The following is a 20,644-nucleotide window of genomic DNA, read 5'->3' as shown; positions in this document are numbered from 1 at the left end:
CTTGAGAATAAATTGTAGATGGGAAATCATCATATGGATTTGTTTCTATGGATTCGCCCTGCTCCTCTACTACTGTTTTTAAGAACATAGAAGAAAATGTCATCAGCGACAAAGCACGTACGTTACCCCAATTTTCAGAGGTAAACAAATGTGTGCCCATCAGCATTAAACAGCTTGTGGGTCACAGTAGATAAGATGGGTAGATGGGCTCCATAGACCAATGCCATCTCCATTCATACAAAACATGTAAATTCAAATAAGACTGAAAATTGGCGGATATTTAGGAGAGCAGGAAAAGATTTATGAAAGGACTGGAAAACCTATAAATAACCTGCAGGAATTTCTTCTGCTTGTCATTTATTAAAAAACAGGTTAAGAGCTAAGTCGTGGTCTACATGAGTAAGCAGAGAACAACACAGGGCAAATAGAACTGCAACCCATCAAAGTATAAAGCAGCAACATCCAATGCTCAAGATTAAAACCAGACATACTCAGTCAGGAAGTGAAGTTCACATTTTAAAAACTACATTCTAAACTTAAAATTGGCTCATTTTCTAAAATATATCTTTAGTTCAAGCAATAATTAATTCATAGAAAACTTATGATCTGTAAAGGACCGTACTCTGTCCTGATTACCTCAGTGTACTCTGAGTACTGTGAACCTGTGAATAACTCCATAATTTAAAAAAAAAGGGAAATGAAATTTCTTCTTTCTTAGCTTATGCAGATAAGCAACTTACTTCGGCAYGTTTTCCCATCTCGCCTCAGAACAAATCCATCACGGCACTGGCAAGTGTATGAGTCATCATTGTTAACACAAAGATGTTCACAGCCATGATTTATTGATTTGCAGATGTCCTCATCTAAAAGCAATTTAGATGTTATTTATTATATTTGACTAAGAGGGCGTTAAAAAATTAAAAAAAAAAATTTAAACTGTTAATTCCTAATAAAATAAAGAATTTCTCTTTATTTTTGCCTGAGGAGATTACAAATCAGAAGACCTACCTCTAAAAGAATGTTTCTTTAGTAGATCTCTGATTGCAAGCATAGATCTCTATCTATGATCTATMTATACATAGATCAGTAGATCTTTGATGCAGAAACATTGAATAACTTACTTTTACATGTTTTCTGATCTTCCCTCAGTATGAAACCCTCATAGCATTGGCAAATGTATGAATTATCAGTATTGACACAAACATGCTGACAGCCATGATCAACAGAATTGCAAACATCTTTATCTGGAAAAAAAAATAAGAATGCCAGTGATTAAAACATCTCTGTGAAAACATAGATTTTACAGGAAAACTTCTATTAATGATCAATGATACTTACTTCTGCATGTTTTTCCATCTTGTCTCAGTGCATACCCCTCATAACACTGACAGATGTATGACTCATCTGTATTCACACAAATGTGTTCACAGCCATGGTCAACAGAACTGCAAATATCTTTATCTGAGAACAGTTAAGAGTATTTGGTTAAAGCACATGTGCAAATGCACATATTATACATGAAGAAATAACTATTTTTATTAGATCAACTGATACCATTAGAAAAAAAATGGCCAACAGTAACTTTCAGCGTGTGGTACCTGAACACTTGTGGGTTTTGTCTCCGGTCCTAACAGTTTATCTATCCATTTAACTAAACTACTTCTGTTCACAGAGTCTCTCACCAGATTCCAGAAGGTGTAATAACACTACTCCTATATCATGATAGTAAACTATGAGAGTGAGGTTGGTTAAACACTTCCACAAATGTAAATAGTGCAAATGAAGGATTATCAGTAATTACTGCAGTACGTACTTCTGCACGTTTTCCCATCTTCTCTCAGCAGGAAGCCCTCGTGACACTCGCAAACAAACGAGTCCTCTTTGTTAACACACATGTGCTCGCAGCCATGGTGGACGGATCTGCASATGTCCTGTCCTGTGAGTGATTTTGAATGAAAACATATTCATAAATGTTCATTCAATAATCATAAATGATGTTTTTTGCAGTGAGAAGTAATAACCTCATTTTTCCCCCTAGCCTGATGCACATAGAAAGATGTTCAATAGAGACCACTCACTTCTGCATGTCTTCCCATCCTCTCTCAGCGTGAATCCCTCATGACATTTGCAGGTGTAGGAATTGTTAGCACTGACACAGAGATGTTCACAGCCATGGTTGACTGATTTGCAGATATTTTTACCTGAGAGCAGTTCAATAGATACAATTTTGTGTAAGTTAAAGGCAGGATGTGCAAAGTCTTACATTCCCACTTACCAACTGTTCTTTCCCATGATGCTAAACTAGACACATCTGGCAATTTTCTTTTCTTTTTTTTTTTTTNTTTTTTTTTTTTTTTTTTTTTTTTTTTTTTTTTTGTAGCAGTTTTTATTGTAACAAAAAGAGGATATATCGTCATCTTTCTACCAATTTACAATGTTGGTACTAAGCAAAAATTTAGTGTTCGGACTACAGGATTTGTAGCATTTCATGTGTCCCTAATGTGGAGATTAGTGACCTATAGTGATTTACAAAGGTAGCTAAACTGCACATCTACATTTCAAGCAAAGCTGATGAGAAACAATTCTTTCCACAATTGTCTTTTTATCCTCAGGAATGAATTTGCTCAATTCTGAAATAGTCATGCATCTTCCCCTGGAGTTAAATTTTGTAGGAGTTTATCATTCTCCTGTAAACTACAGTTGTCCAATACAAGCACGTAAATCTGAGTTAAATTGCTTTGGATTCATAAACAGTCCAAATCAAGAGCTATTATTTACATGGCACAGACATTTAGGGAATGATTCAGGTGTCTTAAATTATGCACCCAGTGTCCCTTTAGAAGCCCTAGAGTCTCCACAGCATTGACATACTCCTTGTAACCAAATGTCCAATGTCACTCCAATGTCACCAAAAGGAACTGCGCGCTTCTGGAATCCCAGAGCATTTCAAAGGACAGCAATGTTTAGGCCATGAAATCCTGCCCTTACAGATTTCTTCTATGTGTTCACCAAAAATTTAGCACTGACTTGCTGAATAATAACTTACGTTTACATGTTTTCCCATCGTTACGAAGCCGGTAGCCTTCAAAACATTGGCAGGTGTAAGATCTGTCACCATTTACACACAAATGCTCACAGCCATGATCACTTAGAGCACAATAGTCAACCCCTGCAGAAGTAATTGGATTTATTAAAAAAAAAGGAATGAATGAATCAATTTCCTTTAACTATAGTATTTGCATGTTGTATATGAAAGTAAATATAAACATGTCAGATTGACTGAGCAATAAATCAGTTCCTTATCAGATAACATACATGTACCTTCAGTAAAAAGGAAGAGGGTCTTTGCTGTGCACTGTGTTGCTTGCTATTAAGTGGAGTAAACTTACTTTCCCATTTTAACAGAACTCAGCAGACTCCAGACTTCACAAACTGAATTAAAACTCTGTTTAGTAATTATTGTATATAATAGACAGTAACAAGGCCAGAAAAGCTACCTTGTACACATTCTTCTTTAAATAAAGTCTCTAAATGGTCTGATTGGAATGTGGTAGATCCCAGAACTCACTTGTGTGCCTGACTCAGCCGCTGCGGCAGCAAGCAGAAAGCTCTCAGGGACCTCCTTTGGTTTTGGCTTGGACTTTGCAAGCTTTTGCAGAAAATTGAAAATGACAAATGTGGTCACATATGGTCCATTTTTCATCCCAAATTTCCTAATGATTTATTCTCTGTAATACAAAGATGCAGACCCCTGGTATTCTGCAAGCATCACTCACTACTGTCTATTGGCTGCACATAGAGCTCCACTCATCTTTATGTAATTAGTTGTCAGAGCAAAAATCAATTTACTACTCAGATGTTCCCACAGGCACCTTAAGATACTTGTGGACGGCTATATGACACCAGAATTGTGATTCCCCACATGTTCTCTCATTAGCAGCGGTATGTGTTAAGTGTCAGTCCCTTCCATTCAGCTTGTCCTTCATTCAGGACATCCAACTGCCAAAACTCTTTTCATCATGGTTTAGAAAACTGGAGCTGAGGAACAGAATAAATCTTTAGGAAGACTTTAGGAAGTTCTTCCCAAAGGGAGGAGAGTGGTGCATTGGCAAGAAGGGGAACAGCTCCCTGGGGATCGATTTCTTTGCACAGAGGCATTCCAGAARACACAGCAGTTTTAATGCTGCATATGCATCTCCATCCAGTGCTGGAAGAAAACCAGTCAGAGTGAAAAAACAGCACTATTTTTACTGCAAAGGAAATGGGTCTTTCCATTTGCAGGTTGATAAAACTTAAAAAAAAAAAAAAGTGTTTGGTAGTTTATGGATTTCCAGTGCTTTGCTTGGATAAATGTTCAAATCAAGTGTTTCAAAAAGCCCCAATCCCTGTTGCCCATGCAATGCGGGAGCTCTGCTCTTGCAGAGATTCCTGTCCACCCCTCTTCGGAGAGCAACAGTAACAGACAGAGCAAAGTCTGACAAGATTTTGGGTGAGGCTAACAAGAATAGGACAAAGAAAAAAAACAAAACCCAAATTTGCCTTCCCTAATTTGCCTCGCTCTTCCCCACATCATTTTTGTACCTGAGCAGTTGTGGTTTGATTCCTGTTGAGACTGTGTTGCCAAAGTGCAAGAAAATCAGCAAACGCTGGAGCTGCTGCAACACTGAACACACTCGAGAAATAATATTGCCTCCAAAATCTGTGGCCCAAACCCTCTAATCTGAAGGGACCAGTCCAAGAAAACTCAAGAGGCAAAATACATACACATTCCTATTCACTCTTCTGTAAGTATTTTCCTGGAAAGGAGGGCATTTGGCTGTTTGAAAAACTGCAAGGACTCTCTGTGATCATTGTACAAAGGATGGAGAAGTGCCARGACAACTTTTATTAATGCATTAAGGGCAAACTCCTGGGCAAACTGTAAAGCTGGCATGGTACCCACACTCTTCCTCCTTCCCCAGATAACATGCAGTGCTTTGGGGACACTGCTGTCAGATGACCTRTTTGGCAGACACAGCTGCCACATGAAAAATTGTCCTCACCACCTAGGGATGAACAAGTCTTTCAAACATTTTCTGAAAGTACTAGGATTTCTCTAAACATTTTTCCAAGTCCGTGCCAATAGTTTTTTTCCATGTGTCTGCTTTCAGATCCTTAATGAGGTACTTCTGAAATGCAATATTTACGAATAAATTGCAGGCCTATCCTTGTATGAAGACAGAAGTCTTTCCCAGCTGAGCTGGGATCATGGGGGCTCGCACAAGACTTACGTGTGCAGGTTTTCAGGTCCTCGTTGATGACAAATCCTTCGGAGCACTGACAGACATAGGAGTCACCAGTATTTAGGCAGAGCTGCTCACAGCCATGATCGCTTTCAGCACAGTGGTCCACTCCTGTTGATTGGTGTCAATAGTTGAGAAAAGCACGTTAGAGGCTTAGGCCCACGCAGCGACRCTGCAGTTAGTACACGGAGTCCTTACAGAGCAAAGGGAAAAGATAAGCCCAGCTTTGTGTTTCTGTAGCGTGCCCATCTACTTGAATAGTGCTCGTTAACTAACCACGGCTTCATTAAATTACTACAGCAGCCCCACTTAATGAATAACACACTCGACAAAGTGCAGGCTTCCCTTGCCCAGCACCACAACGCAGAGCAAAGGCAGAACCCGGGAATTCTGCTTCATGCGTCTCCCTCCCTCATCTTAGTATCCCTGTCTTTAGATCTCTTCCTGGGAGTGAAAGGGGAAATATTAATAACTTTTGTAATTTCCTAAATGTCAGATTATTCCATAAACAGTGAATTCTTTTCTAACAGGATAAAAAATCACCCCTTCAGAACTTTATCCTGTTCACATGGGCTATTCGTTGAAGTCTGGCAGGGGGCAGATGCGGTTATGAGTGTTGGAGTGTCTTTACATCTTCCTTTTCTTTGGTTTTGTGGGGAGAATGTTTCCTATTCCAAGTAAAATAAAATGGAGTATTCTTTCAATGTTTGTATGCAGCAATTTGTATAAAACAGCAAGAAAGAGAGTTGAATTTGGGTTTAAAATCTGCCTCGTGTCTCACAGAAGGGACAGAAAAGCAGTCAGGCAAGATACGTGCACTTGTGAATGCACCGTGTAATCTGCTGACTCTGGAAGTATAGGAAAAGCACATTTTAGGAAAAAAAGCTTCATTCTGAACTTCCTCGTAACATTTTATTGCTGACTTTTTAACAGCTATTTTTAGTTATATAGGCCCAAATCACTTTAGCTTAACTTGACTGAAACTAGTGGAGTGCCCTCAGATACAAACACAGTCTCGTCTCATATGTCCCCATTTACAAATTATTTACAGATGCAAGCAGACATCTCTGTAGCTATTTGTTTACATACCCCCCCAAAAGCTTTCTATATTTAATAATAAAGTATATTAGCTTTAAATAACATTATTTATTTATTAGTTTACTTAGCTAGGTAATGAGCTTGCAGGATTTCATCCAGATACGTAATTAGCGATAATGTTGGCTTGAACAATTGAAGCTGAGATTGAAATTCTTATTAGTTAAAGCAAGTTCCAGCTGGAACTGTCTCCTTTTTCCATGAGTTTACTTCATCACAGAGAGACTTGTGTAACTTCTCAGAGCACAAGAATGTGGAAAAGARGGGAAACTTYTTTTTTTWAAGTTATTCTTTTTTGAAAAATTGCATCTGCAATTTGACACCGTCTTTTATGAACACCTATACAAATGTGAATTTAACATTTAAATACTTCAGGTTCTCACTTATAATCTTTCAAGAAAGGAATAGTCAGAAAGCTGCTAATTGCCAGACTTCAGAAACTCTTACTACTATAAAATTGATTTAATGATTTAATAAATATATACATAAAAATTATTCTAAGAAGAGAAAAGGGTAGAGGAAAGGGTAGAGGAAGAGAAAAAGGATGTATTTTCAAAAGTAGCTAGTATTGTGGGATATTTTTAAAAACAATTCAATTTGTGATAGCCAAAACCTTTTGTTAGAAATTGATGAGACCTTTCCTCCTAAAAAGTATCCAACCAAAAATAATGCGTAATCAACATATGAAACATAACCATGTTTCCTTAAATATTGCTTTATCATTAGTAGTTTATTTAAAAAATAAACCACTTGAAACCCTTGAACTATCCCTTAAACAAACCCTTGAACTATCTACTTCCCTAATTCTGGTGACAGAGTATTGCCTTGTTAAAAAATATATCGGGGAAAAATACAACCAATAGTTTAGGTAGTGTGTTAAGAATGCAAAATAGTTCTCTGGGAAAAAGTGTCTTCCAAAAACTGGGTTACTCCCAGTGGACAATTTTGTTGGGTGTTTCTGGTAGAACATTGACTTACTTAACTGAATGTTACTTAAGGGAATTAAGTAGGGTTAGGGATGTTACTTAAGGGAGTTAAGTAACATTCATATCAAAGAGGACATTTTATCAGACAATCAYGAACAGCATAACCATATGGATGGAGGAAGTCTGTACAAATCAGCATTAGTATTAGGTTTGTAATACTAGTTTAAATAGCATGTAGCAATGATACAGATGTTTTAACATCAAGCACTGCCTTTATGTTAGACACCTTGGCAAAATATATGTTTCCAATTACTTCAATTATGGAAGATGATGCATTGCTTCTCTACTGGTGAGGGATCTCACTCGAGCATTACTTCAGTAGTACTTGGTAGACTTTGCAGTACCAGAGATTTACATAGCTCATGGAGATCTTCAAGGGGATCTGGGAGTGTTCTCTCCCTTTCACACTTTACCCCACAGGAGTAACTAGTTGCTGCAGTTTACRAGGAACACTCAGTTCTGCACGTTTTGCCATCGAGTTGTAGGGCGTCCCCAGGATGACATTTGCATACAAATGACTTTTCAGTGTTAACACATTCACATTCATGGGTCATGTTGACCTCAAGCACAGAAGTTTACTTCTGCAGAGAGAAAAGCACTGAAGAGCTCAAGCCAACAAGGAAGGCTTCCAAAATTGGCTTCCAAAAGACCATGTTTCTTAAATCCTACTGAATTCTCTGCTCTGGTCTCTGGTTAAAGCAGCTATAGCAAAAGATCTGATGGGTGATTGCTCCTGCTCAGCTARGCAGGACTTCTGACTCCCATACTCCCTGCTCTGTAGTCATCAAAACAGATGCATCACAGGCCAGGAGGAACGTCTGGTGCTTGTCGACTAAGATGTTCTTCCTGATTTATAAAGAGGGACCATATGCAAATGTTCTGATATATTTTACAAGCTTATCTAACATAAATCTTCTTATAAGAAGTTTGGGAATATGAGCTTGATTACAAAAATGTCACCAGATTTACAGCCTCATCCAAAGCCCCTGGAAATTAAAGTATACCAAATGAGAGTTGCAATTTGCATTTAATTCACAATTACAGCCTTAGCAATAAATAATTTAGACAATTCTAGGTTTTTTGGTCTTATGCTAACCAAGCACATCCATTCTATAAAATCCTGAGTGTGCTAAAATACCATATAATACAATACATGGTTGCAGGGATTGCTGTGGAAAAAAAGTACTTTGTAGACAAAAATTCTTCATGAGAAAGCATCTTTAATACTGAAAAAGAACATAGATCCAGAAACAGATAAACTCTATGAGGGACTAAAAATATGATTATATTGCTCTAGGCAAGCTAATTCATAACATATCAGTGATATAATCCTTTCAGTTCTACTAAGTTCACAGGTCAACTTTGTTCTTTTGACAGAATATGTGCTCCTTCTGCATTAGGAATATCACATAAAAAATCTGCTCTGACTCTAGGCTYCCACTCAAGAAGAGCTGTAACACAAAAGTCTTCCTGGACTATGGAATATAGGCCTTGCCTCCAACAGCTCAGCCAAGCAGAGTGAAATTTCTAAAACCAGCTGTTTGTGTCGCTGCAAAACAAGATCAGAATGTCTCAGTAAGTCAGGAACTTCTTGGTTTTGAGCCACTGCCTTGCTACAATACTCCTCAGATTCCCATAAATCTCTTTAGAAAATGTCTATATTCAGTCTGGTTCACAAAACAGCAAACTCTTCATCCTTCCAGCATGACTGGCTTAGGTTAAATTCGACTTCATAAAGAAAGATTTCTTTCAACCTTAATTAGAGACAAAACTTCCATCTTTCCAGAAAGGAAACCATTCACAGCAGGTTTAACAAATAAAAGCAGACAAACTTTACTATGGCCAAAGAATTACTCACTTTTGCATGTTTTCTTATCTGGATTAAGCATAAACCCATCTTGGCATCGACAAAAATAAGAATCGTCTGTATTAACACATTCCTGTTCACAGCCATGATCCTTCAGAGAACAATAGTCTGGTCCTAAAYGGAAAAAAATAATAATAATTAGGTGAGAAAAGCAGGTATCTCATTTACTTTTCACTTGTATTTACCTTTATAGGCACTACTTTGTCTTCTCACCGTATTGTTTTAAAGGATGAAAATACAATGTTGCTTTTTTACAAATAGCTGCCATACTAAGTATACTGTGATGTGATATGCACATTACTTGAATGAATTCTCAAAGAACAAGTGTATAACATGAAGTACAGAAATGAGCACCATAAATATTCCTTGACATTATACAGCTGAATTCTATAAGTTGTGTCATTTATTTCCCAACTAATTGCCTCTTTATTTTACTCAGAGGAAGTCAGATATGATCTGTAATAAATGTGCAAACATGTTTTTAAGCTGCATTCACTAGATCAAACCAGGACTTCACAAGGACAGTCAATGTTTGAACATTTCTGAGTATTTTCTATATACTTCTCCCACTTAAAATGGGCACAAGAGGAACACAAATTCTAGCAACAACACAAATTCTAGCAACAACTTCCACTTGCACATAAAGTACCTTAGAAAAGGAAAATAACTGTGCTGCAGTCATTAAGATCAATACCCCATGGGGTCTAACACTATTAATGAACTCAAGAAATCTGACGTTTACAGATGTCTCTAAACAGTATTAGACACTGGTCATCTCGCCATCACTTACATTGCAGTACTTTTACATCAGTGGAGTTAACTAACTTATATTAGTAAAAGAATAGTCTTGATCCATAACATTGCTAAAAAATAGATAAACAAGTCAGAAATCAAGAAAGTTATCTTTTTAAAGACAGCATACTTTMCCAAAAAAACATAACTGACATTCAGATGCTTCCTTGTAATTCCAGAGGTAAATTGTTTCCTGAGGAACACAGTTCTTTTTAATATGCATGGTGGCTTAATTCAACTAGCCTTTATGTATGGTGAAAGCCTTTGACAATAATAAGGCAGCTATGTTTTCAGGACAAAGGGGAATGTGATTTTATAAGAAGAACTTGAGGATATTATCTTATTCCATACGAACTAGACTCTCTATATTTTCTTCTCCAATACATATATACACAACACAGAGATACCTTAGTTGGTTCCTAAAAAATAAATTGACAATAAGTTTTGCTTGAAGGGATRGAAGCGCTAAAGCCACATGTGTGCATCACAGGAATGCAGGTTGATAGAATCATTATGGTTGGAAAAGACCTTTAAGATCATTGAGTCCAACCATAAACTCTTCAGCACCATGCCTGCCAAGCCATGTATCTAAGTGCCTCATCTACTTGTTTCTTGAACACTGCCAGGGATGGGGACTCTGCCACTTCCCTGGRCAGCCTGTTCCAGTGTTTCACCAGTCTTTCCACTTAGAAATTTTTGCTAATGGTTAGAACCTGAACCTCCTCTGCTGCAACATGAGGCCATTTCCTCTTGTCCTAGTTATTTTGGAGAAGAGATTGACAGTCGTCCCCCCCCCCACCCCCACCCCCACCCCACTACAACCTCCTTTCTGGTAGTTGTAGAGAGTGATAAGGTCTCCTCTGAGCCTCTTCTTCTCCAGACTAATCCCATTTCCCTCAGTTGCTTGACTGATAACCTGAAGTTGCTGCTCTCTCCTTTTTCTGCCACAGAAAGAGCACTCTACTGGTGTTTGGCAGGGCTCCTCTCATGAGCTATGTTCCCTGCATTTCACTCAGAGAAGGGTGGGGTGATTTCCAGTGAAAACTTTTGTAAGAAAGACATGAATGACTGTAACAGTAAAATTTACATTTTCARGCTTTTCTTTGCAACCATGAGTACTGTAGCTTACTGTCTAACTTGAAAGGAAAGACCAGATGCTGAAGTAATGGTAATCACGAGAGCCTTGGAGCTGGAGCCCAAGGCCTAAGCTTGCTTGCTGATGCAGTAATCTGGTCTGGCATGCGTGTGAGCCTTGGCTAGTTGGCAATTGTTCCTGAGAATCAAAATGTATGCCAAATTTTTAAAAAGTTATGTTACAGGCTTTACATTTACAAACATTTTAAATCCTGCTATTTGAAAATTCTTCCTTTAAGTTGTTTACGCTGACTGAAAGCCAACATGATTCATAAYATATGGAAACTCGAACACACTTTTGTTCTGAAGAGTTCTCATTTTAACTCTTAACTGTTGCAARAATCTTAACTTTTGCAACATTAAAGGCTACCCAGTTCATTTCTTCAGGTTTTACTTTATTAGAAAGGCTCTGAAGACATAAAGTGCAAGAAGTGCCTTAATAAATTTTATTTGCACTAACATTCAGAAGATGCATCTTGAATAAGTTGGATTTTGCACAGTGTTTGCTTGTCCTTCCTCTGACTACTGCTTTAGAATCAGCTCCTGTGGCTATGCCTTGCCACTTCATTTTTCTCAAATTGCAACCTGATGGTATTTTTTTCCTTCAATTTTAATCAAATTTAAAGCATTCATAGCAAAACAAAATGCACTTAACATGGTCACTGTTCAGAGACTCATAGACTCTTGCATTTGATTCTTGCTTGAGCTTTATCTTGGGATAAATATGCCTGTGCCAGCCTTGCAATTTGTTAAATCTCACTTGCAGAATGGTTGACTTGACTTCCTGGCTTGATCTTGGACCTCTCCTGTAACTATGGCCTTTCCTGGTCATCACTGGACTGTTGGCTGAGCCTAGTTACTGTCACAGGATTTATTTTGCTCTTCTTCTTCAGRTACTGTGGGACTGCGTGCTTTATTGTAAACATTACTGACCCTGCCTACCCTGTTGTCACCCTTGGCTCCTTGAGCTCTAGATGTGTCCAAATTTTTTGCTAGATGTTAAGGAGCTCCCTAGCTCTACAGAGACTTGATATGAAACTGGATATGTACCTGTTAAGGGAGTCTGGGTCAAGTTCAGAGTGGGAAACAACACTGGGAGCGTGGTGGTGATAGTSGTAGTATCTGTTGCAGACCTCCTGACCAAAAGGCTGTAGAGCATAAGACGTTCTACAAACAACTAGCAAAAGTTTCACAGTCTTACARCCTTTTGTACTCATAGAGAACTTTGACTATCCAAACACATGCTGGAAGAGAAAGACAACAGACATTAAGGCAATTCAGGAGGTTACTGGACTGCCTTGGTGACAATTTCYTAACACAAGCTCTAGAGGGACAATGCTGCTGCTTGCAAGCAGGGAAGAACTGGTGGTGATGTGGTTACAGATGGCAACCTGGGCTGCTGTGACCATGAAATGACTGAGTTCAAAATATAGGCTGAGAGGGGAAAAAGCAGAGGTAAGACTCAATGCTTTATGAGCTCAGATTTCAGCTTGTTTTATGGATTTGCAAGGATGAATCCCCTGTGAAAGAGCCAAGAAGAGAAAGGATGCCTAGGAAAACTAGGTGTTCTTTTAAGGAAAATTTACTATAAGCTCAAAACCAAATGATACTATTTTACTGGGAAATCTTTGTAGTTAATTATGGAGCTTCTCAGTGAACTACAACACACAAGAAGGTGACTAGTAGAAGTACAAATAAGAACAAAGAAAAAAAAGAAGAGTATTAAAGCATATTAGGCACTTAGGAACAAAATTACAAAGACCAGATCCCAGCTGGTTCTATGAGTAGGGAGATGTTCTACAGGTAATAGGAAAGGAATCTACAAGTATCCTAGTAGCAATAGGAAATTCGGAAAAAAATACAGATCTGCTGTTGCAAGTCAAAATAACCTAGTAATGGACAATACAGAAAAGGCTGAAGTAATCAATGTCTTTTTTATTCCTGGTTCTCCCAGGCCAAACCTGCTCCAAGATTTCCGTATGTACCAGCACAGTTTGGGAAGGAGAGAAGCAAGCGACTGTGCAGCCTATTCCAGGGCTCTGTCACCTTCACGAGAAAGTTCTTCATATGGAGATGGAACTTCCTGTGTTCTAATTTATACCTATTGCCCCTTGTCCTGTCACTGGCCACCACTGATAAGAGTTTGGCCTCATCTTCTTTACATTCTGCCCTCAATACATATTGATTAGATCCTCCCAAAATTTACTCTTCTCCAKGTTAAACAGGCCCAGCTCAGTTGGATGGAGACCAACATCACCACAGCATCTTGAGGAATGGACTGACAGCACTTAGCTGGAGTGAAATGGGGTCCTGAGCCTAGACAAGGGTGGGGAGGTGCCATGGGTGAKGGCGGGCATGAGGAAGACCTGGTGGTGAGCTTCAAACCCTGGCATTGTTTCTGAGCAATGGCCCTGCAGGATAGGGCTTTGAGATTTATAGTGGGTTGCCYGCAGCATGTGCTTTTCCTAGAAATTAGGCTGCTCTGCGTATTGAGAGAAGTTAGTCGATGGAGAGAGGTTACTATCCCCCTCTAATCAGCAATGGTGAGGCTGCACTCGATACATTTTGTCCTGCACCACTCCCATTCCAAGCTCAAGAGAATAAATTGAAGAGGGTCCAACAGGGACTTTCTGAGACTATCAGGGGCCTAGAACACATGGCAAGAGGGGACAGCCTGAGGGATCTGGGCTTATTTAATCTGGTGAAGAATGTAGCTAATAGCTGCCTACAATCACTGTTTGTCTGTCCTGATAAAGGCAGATGATATAAAGGGATAATGGTCATGACCTGTGTCCTGAGTGATTCAGGCTGGACATTACAAGAAAGTTTTTGCTAGGAAGGTGGTGTGGAGCAGCASTGGAATTGRCTTCCCAGAGATGTTTTGAAATCCYCATCTGCAGAGCTTTTTGAGAYTCAGTGAGACAAAACCACAGCTGACCTAGCTTAGGGTTTGTTGCAGTCACACTTTGAAGGGGAGGCTGAAGCAGATGGCCTCCAGAGATACCTTCCATATGTGTTTATTCCTCTGATATAAGAGCAGCAATACATGGTCAGACTGCAAGTCTTTATAGYCCAAGATCCCATCTCCAGCGGTACACACCTAAGGCAAATACGTCTTTTCAGGACAAACCTCAAATACTGCTTTCCGAGAACACTCTCTCACTTCCAGCAATCTGTAGCTCGTCAATTTAAACCAGTTAAAGTGATTCATAGGATTAGACCACAAGCTAAASCCGATTCAATATAAATATTTATAAAAATATAAACATAAAATGTTTATATTGTTTTAAGGTCTTTGATCAGTTCAAACTGGGGGAGAAAACACTACTTAAAATCTGTTGGCTTAAACTGAGAGAATCAATATGAATTTTTGCTTGGGTATTTGAAAGCACCTACACTGTACTAGATTATTTGATTATTTCATACTATATACATGTGGAAATACATGTGGAAGTATAAGAGAATTTAGCTAGCCTTTAACTGAGATATGCTGACAAGTGGGCTAGTGCACATAAGATACATGAACTAAAAGCAACATTAACTGATATCAGCTGCACTATGGCCTATGGTGAAAAGATAAATTCAGCTCTCCTAACTTCAGTTATACAAAAATGGGTGTCTAGTGTGGCAAGTCATATCTATACTTTCTGCACAGTCAGGAAAGTGTAGGCACTTTCAGAAATATCTAAGAGAGGTGCAAGCAATCACCTTCTAGTTCCTTGATCATCCAGCCTGAATTAGATGCTTTCTTTAACATTTTTAAAATTAAGTGACCCATATCCACCACAATATATTATATAGTTGATAATAACATGGTCTCCTATCATAAAGATTCAAGTGCCAACAAGACTGTAAAGCCTGCAGAAATGCAGTGCTGTATTGATGCATTTTTGAGAAATAATGCTTGTTCAAATCATTAAATAATATAGACTAAATTCTCTGCTAACATCAGCAGTCTCACTGCTCTTCTAAAGTACATAAAGTGCTTACAGACACACACACACAATTGTTCTGGTTTGTGCTGTTTTATCAGGGTTCATATTTATAAAGAAAGACAACTTGGAGCATACATTCACATTTTCCCTTCACATTTCCTGAAGGCAAGAATTTAACAACACAGAGTTTTTAGCTTAGTTTCTTGAGAAAGGGAAAACTTTGCAAGTGTATTTTCCTCCACCCCCAAGTCCACTAACATTTGAACTTGTTTAGCTCAGTATCAATCAAAGTTGAAAAAGGTCAAACAGCAAAGCTATAAGCTGGTGAAAAAAACCAAAACTTGGTAGAGAGTAGTAAGGTCCCCACAGATCCATTTGTCAAAAGTATCAAAGAATGCACAACACAACTCAGCACTCAGGAAAATTCATAGCAAAAAAATTTATAAGGTGAGGAGAAATTGCTTTGTAAAGATGGATCTTTTGTTGCTGTTGATGTTGTTTACTTAGCCGGGGAGATGATGTAAATTTCTAAATGTAAAAGCTGGATCATCAAAAAGACTATGCAGGTGGAGCTTTTTGCTCTTAATATCTGAAAAGGATACTGGCCTCATTTTAAGAACTTCCTGTCCACAGAAGGAATCCTTGCCCTTTCCTCAGAAATCCCCTCAAAACCCTCAAAGAACATTCATTGATGTTACGACCTTGGCTTTAAGCGAACTCTAACAACTTTTTGTATTTAACATATTACACAGTGTTTTCAGGAAAAGAGGGAGAAAACTCCTGAGGACTGGAAAGCAGAAGGAAAGCAAACTTTTCAGATTTAAACCTGATCATAACTTACTTCTGCAAGTTCTTCTGTCTGGATTTAAAATGAACCCTGGATGGCATCTACAGTAGTAGGAGTCCTCAGTGTTAACACATTCATGTTGGCAACCTTGGTTATCCAATGCACAGTAGTCTACAACTGAAAAGAAAACAAGAATAATAGGTACAATTAGAAAACAAATTTAAAACTATTACATAGAGAGATCATGGTACTAGATACAAATAGTGCCTATAAAAGAGGGAAAAGCTGACATAATTTCAGATGACAGAGGTTGTTTGAGTCCCAGGCTACTTCTCCTACCCTCTCATCAACTGCTCAGTGTCAGGTAGCTTCCAGCTTTTGAAAGATCTCCTCAGCATGTTTTCTCAGATCTGGAAACCATGCCTCAGTTAGTCACTCTGTCCAGATGTACACAGTGTGGACCAGGGTGAGCAAAATCTGCCCCGATTTAATTCTATCTTGAGTCCCAGAATTAGTTGAGGCTTGTTGCACCTGATTGCTCTATATTTCCTCAGTTTCCTCCCATCAAGGAGTATGTCWAGAGCATCAAGAGCTGCTCCAGTAGCCTGAACATGTAGGAGGCCATGGCAATACCTTCTACACTGAGGACTGTCACAGGACACTCAACCTTGCACCAGAATGATCCTACACAAAGTAACTGCAGCTGTGGAGCCTGAGAGCAGTCTAGCACTGTTATTCTCCTTGTGTGAGAGAAACAGAACTGTTAGTCCAGTTAGCATAAACCTACATTTGTAATATAGTTTGCCAAAGAGTAAAAAAGTAGTATTTTAGAGTTCATCAGGCAAAAAAGAGTGATTGATTCTTGTTGTTGTTATTATTATTGTTTACCTGCAGCTTAAGCAGTTTCTTCACACAGGAAGTCTTATAAGAAATTAAAGCAAAATTAACAAAACGGGTGTCTTGACCACAAAAAAAAAAAAAAAAAAGTCCTGCCTTGCTCATGCTGGGAAAGTATGATCCTCTCTGCAGAAGACAGTAAGCTGCCCAGCCCTCTTTGCCATTTGAGTACCTGAGTAATTTGAGTAATGATATTACTCACTCATTATAATACTGCTTACTACTTCTAGTATTCAAAGTGCTTTTAAGAGTCAATAGTTTGTTTTTAATAAAATCAGTTCTTACTTGCAGGAATAAAGAGAGATATTCTGGTGTGCTAGTCAAGACTATCCAGTCAGGAAAGCAGATAATTCATTTAGTTACTGTGAATTAATTTYTTTTAACCCATTAGAATAGTGGGGTTGGATCAAGTCAAATTGGGCTGCTCAGTCAGTACCACATGATCATTTTTCTGGCAAGTGCCTCCTATTTACAGACTAAAAAAGTTTCACATACAAAAATATCAAGGATAAATATTTTGAGGATATAATTTATCATACATATTATATACAATATGTCATACAATTACTGAGATTTCCTCTTAAATTAATTCTAACCACATACTTATTTTCAAGTGGTTGAAAAGACACTTTAGCAAATAGACAAAGAATGCACCATCTCTTACACCTAGGACTGGGAAACAGTCTGTATGAATCTCTCCATAAACTCACCTCTGTCTCTGCCTTTAAATATGCCTTTCTGCCACAATTCCTGAAACTACAATGACAATAAAGTTGAAAGATAACCAAACAGGTTTTCTGGTTTTTGGTTTTTTGGTCAACGTCTGAGCAACTATCACCCTGAACACTTTCAGATCACACAAGGGGTTGTGCCTTCTTATGTTTATGCATCTGCTAATGTGCTGTGAACACAAATGAGGGAATAAATAATCCATATATACAATATATTTTTACAGATTTGCTTTACTCCATKCATATTCAATCTTGGGAGCTCTTACAGTAGTAGATCTTCTGGCCTCCAAGAGTGGTGAGTATCAATATAACCAAATCTTTTTTACTGACATGGTTAAAAAGTGAAAACATGTTATTGACTGCTTTTGGAGATTTTTTCCCAATATCTTCTATATACAAATTGCCCTAATTCCATGCATGCTTAGCCTTGCAGATTTGCACTAATAATCCACTTACACATTCATTTCAATTCATCATCCAGTTTCATCTTGATGACTTAGAAGGAAAATTTGGCAGTGCATTTCAGCAGCAAGTAAATTATTTGYCCATGAAATTAAATTGTCCTAGACAGACTGAGAAGAATTAAAAATCTATACTTATTTTACGGAAACATTGCAATCCTTTACTTTGTATACAGAAAATCTGCATAAGACCTAASCAGAGTAATATTTTCCTCATTTTGTTAACTGTTCTACTATTTTCAGATTTCTGTACTGAGTTGTGAGATATACAAAAGAATGCTAACGCTTAGAAATTTCACTGTTTTTAATGTTAGTYCATGCTTATTTCAATTAAAACAAAGCTTCCAAATGATGAATTAGTGATATTTTTAGAGAGAAAGCAATTAGTTCAGTTGTCATCTTCCCACATTTGTTCCACTCTGTTTTCCTCATTTGGAATTAGTTGTTAGTGATGAGAGGCATCTTTTATTTCCAGTTTCCAGTTCTACACTTGGGTGGTTACGTCTCCCTCTCTGATCCATGGTCCAAATATGGTCCATATTTTCATTTTACTCCTTTGATGTTGATATGTTTTTGGGGGGCTTTAGAAGCCCAAAGTAAGTTAAAGTAAGCTAAGCACGAGAGAAAGCCTAGGAAGCAAAGGTAGCACAATAAACAAAGGCATAAGGAGAATAAAAAAAAAAAAAAAAGTGGTGGAGGAGGTGGCACTACGTGGCAGACTCTGGAAGTAGTGTAAGAACCCAGAAAACAGCTGAAAAGGCAGCAGTGCAGGGAGTGCAGGCAGATGCCAACAGTCCAGCCAGTGCCAGGAGAAGAGAGTCCAAGTCCAGCTGCTCTTCATCTGCAACTCAGAGAAAGTCTAGCACCAGTGCCAGGAATGAGGGGACGGAGTGTCCAGGAGCACCAAGGTGGTGGGGAGAGTGGGATGAGGACAGGGAATTTGACGTGTCCAGCAGGACCAATAGCACATAGCGGAGAAATGGTGGCACCTCAACACTTTATCTGACAGAGTTTTATTCATGGGAAAAGGGTAATTGGCATGAAAAATTGATTAAAAAGGCTCAGTKGATAGTGCTTCTGTTTACAGAATCACAGGATGGTTGAGGTTGGAAGGGACCTCTAGAGATCATCCAGTCCAACCCCCTGCTCCAGCAGGGACACCCAGAGCACGGGGCACAGGGCGGCATCCAGGTGGGTTTGGAGACCTCCAGAGAAGGAGACTCCACAGCCTCCCTGGGCAGCCTGTGCCAGGGCTCTGTCACCCTCAGAGTTTAGTTTACATTTTTTTTTCATGAACTTTTGTGTCTCTAACTTGACACTTTTTGGCCCTTCAGGGGTCACTTTGAAGAGCTACGTAGTGGGCTGCTGGTTRTGAGACTTTGTTTATTGCCACGCAGCTAAAAGGCTGACCAGTGTGTCACCCAGGCAGTTAGCATTGCCTTTAATCCTTAACTGGAGAATGGAGCCTTTCAGAAGTGAAATTCTTCAGACTGACAGCTAATAGGATTTGCAGACAAATTAACTTCAAAATGAAAAACTAGCCAGACAATCTTTTCCCATTATGGAAATATAGAGAGGCTGAATTCTACATGTGTGAAACATAATTGATGTATATTGAACCACTCGTGTGTGTCATTTTGAAATGAAGTTAAATAGTCAATAAATGGTGCAAATACAATTGAAAAGTACTAATTTGTTTTCAAATTACAACTAATGGTGCCTGTTATTGCAAGGAAATGAAACCATGAGTTCATGATTTTTGTTAAACTACATAGAAATGAATAATAATCAAGTGGAGAGGAAAAGCAGCTAAAAAATGCAAGATATCATAGTGAAACTATACACGATCTGCATTTAAAAATAATTCAGAATGTCTCAGAATTTAAGAGCAGTGAAAAAGTAGAGCGGAATGGTGAAAAATGTAAGTAATTAAAAATTTTAAGAATATTTTWAAAATARTTATTAAAAATTAACGCTATATTACACTTCCAAATCATACTCTGCAGACTTTGTAAAGAAATTATTAATAGGGCAAAAAAGTGGCATTGAAAGAAATTTAGTAAATGACATCATAGAAGTATTTTAAAGTTGTCTTTAGTTAAAACTTCAAATTTTAAGTTTTTAATTAAAAATATCTACCAAAGATTTCACCAACATTTATTTTCTTTGCAACTGCAAGAGAAGATTGTATAGCCAGTATCAATGAAGACTTGTGATGTATACTACTGGCAGTATAGAGGGAAGTATAACTCTTGCCTTGATAAGTTAGAATCTAATTTAAGGTGAGATGCTTCCAGAGAATGTGCAAAATAACACAGGTAGTGGGGAAGACGAGATGCATAATGATAACCGATGATGATATAATCTTTGTTATTATAACCACCAGATGACCAGAAGAAATGGAAAACAATTGTTCAAGAAACCTCAYAATCTCTCAACAGATGGTACTGATATGAGAATACCACATCAAATTTTAGTATGCATATTTAAATGTATTTAAAAATATATTATGAAGTGTAGAAAATATCTTTGGCTGTTAAGGATTGTTTAATTTAAAAGAGAGAAAGTAGTAATAACCACTGATGGCAAATACGTATGACCATTTCAAATCCAAATTTATGGTAGAAAACCATWATGGATGCAAAAAAAATGCCAACAGAATGTATGGATTTTCTGT

The 20,644-nt window shown here is 38.1% G+C and overlaps 1 protein-coding gene across 1 annotated transcript in view; it reads right to left on the bottom strand.

The window, feature by feature from the left end:
* Positions 1-20,644, bottom strand: part of MATN2 (matrilin 2) — a 62,802-nt gene that overhangs the window by 17,757 nt on the left and 24,401 nt on the right. The window contains exons 5-13 of the mRNA XM_026050045.1: positions 15,933-16,055; positions 9,222-9,344; positions 5,271-5,393; positions 3,047-3,169; positions 2,079-2,201; positions 1,814-1,936; positions 1,339-1,461; positions 1,122-1,244; positions 741-863 (exon numbers count right to left, since the gene is read on the bottom strand). Coding sequence (XP_025905830.1) covers positions 741-863; positions 1,122-1,244; positions 1,339-1,461; positions 1,814-1,936; positions 2,079-2,201; positions 3,047-3,169; positions 5,271-5,393; positions 9,222-9,344; positions 15,933-16,055 — 1,107 coding nt within the window. The remainder of the gene's footprint in view (positions 1-740; positions 864-1,121; positions 1,245-1,338; positions 1,462-1,813; positions 1,937-2,078; positions 2,202-3,046; positions 3,170-5,270; positions 5,394-9,221; positions 9,345-15,932; positions 16,056-20,644) is intronic.

This window comes from Nothoprocta perdicaria, unplaced genomic scaffold (assembly GCF_003342845.1).
Source record: "Nothoprocta perdicaria isolate Ctin4 unplaced genomic scaffold, notPer1 scaffold_64, whole genome shotgun sequence".
NCBI classification, from domain to species: Eukaryota; Metazoa; Chordata; class Aves; order Tinamiformes; family Tinamidae; genus Nothoprocta; species Nothoprocta perdicaria.
The sequence above is the reverse complement of the archived record's forward strand: the minus strand, read 5'-3'. Positions and strand labels throughout refer to the sequence as shown.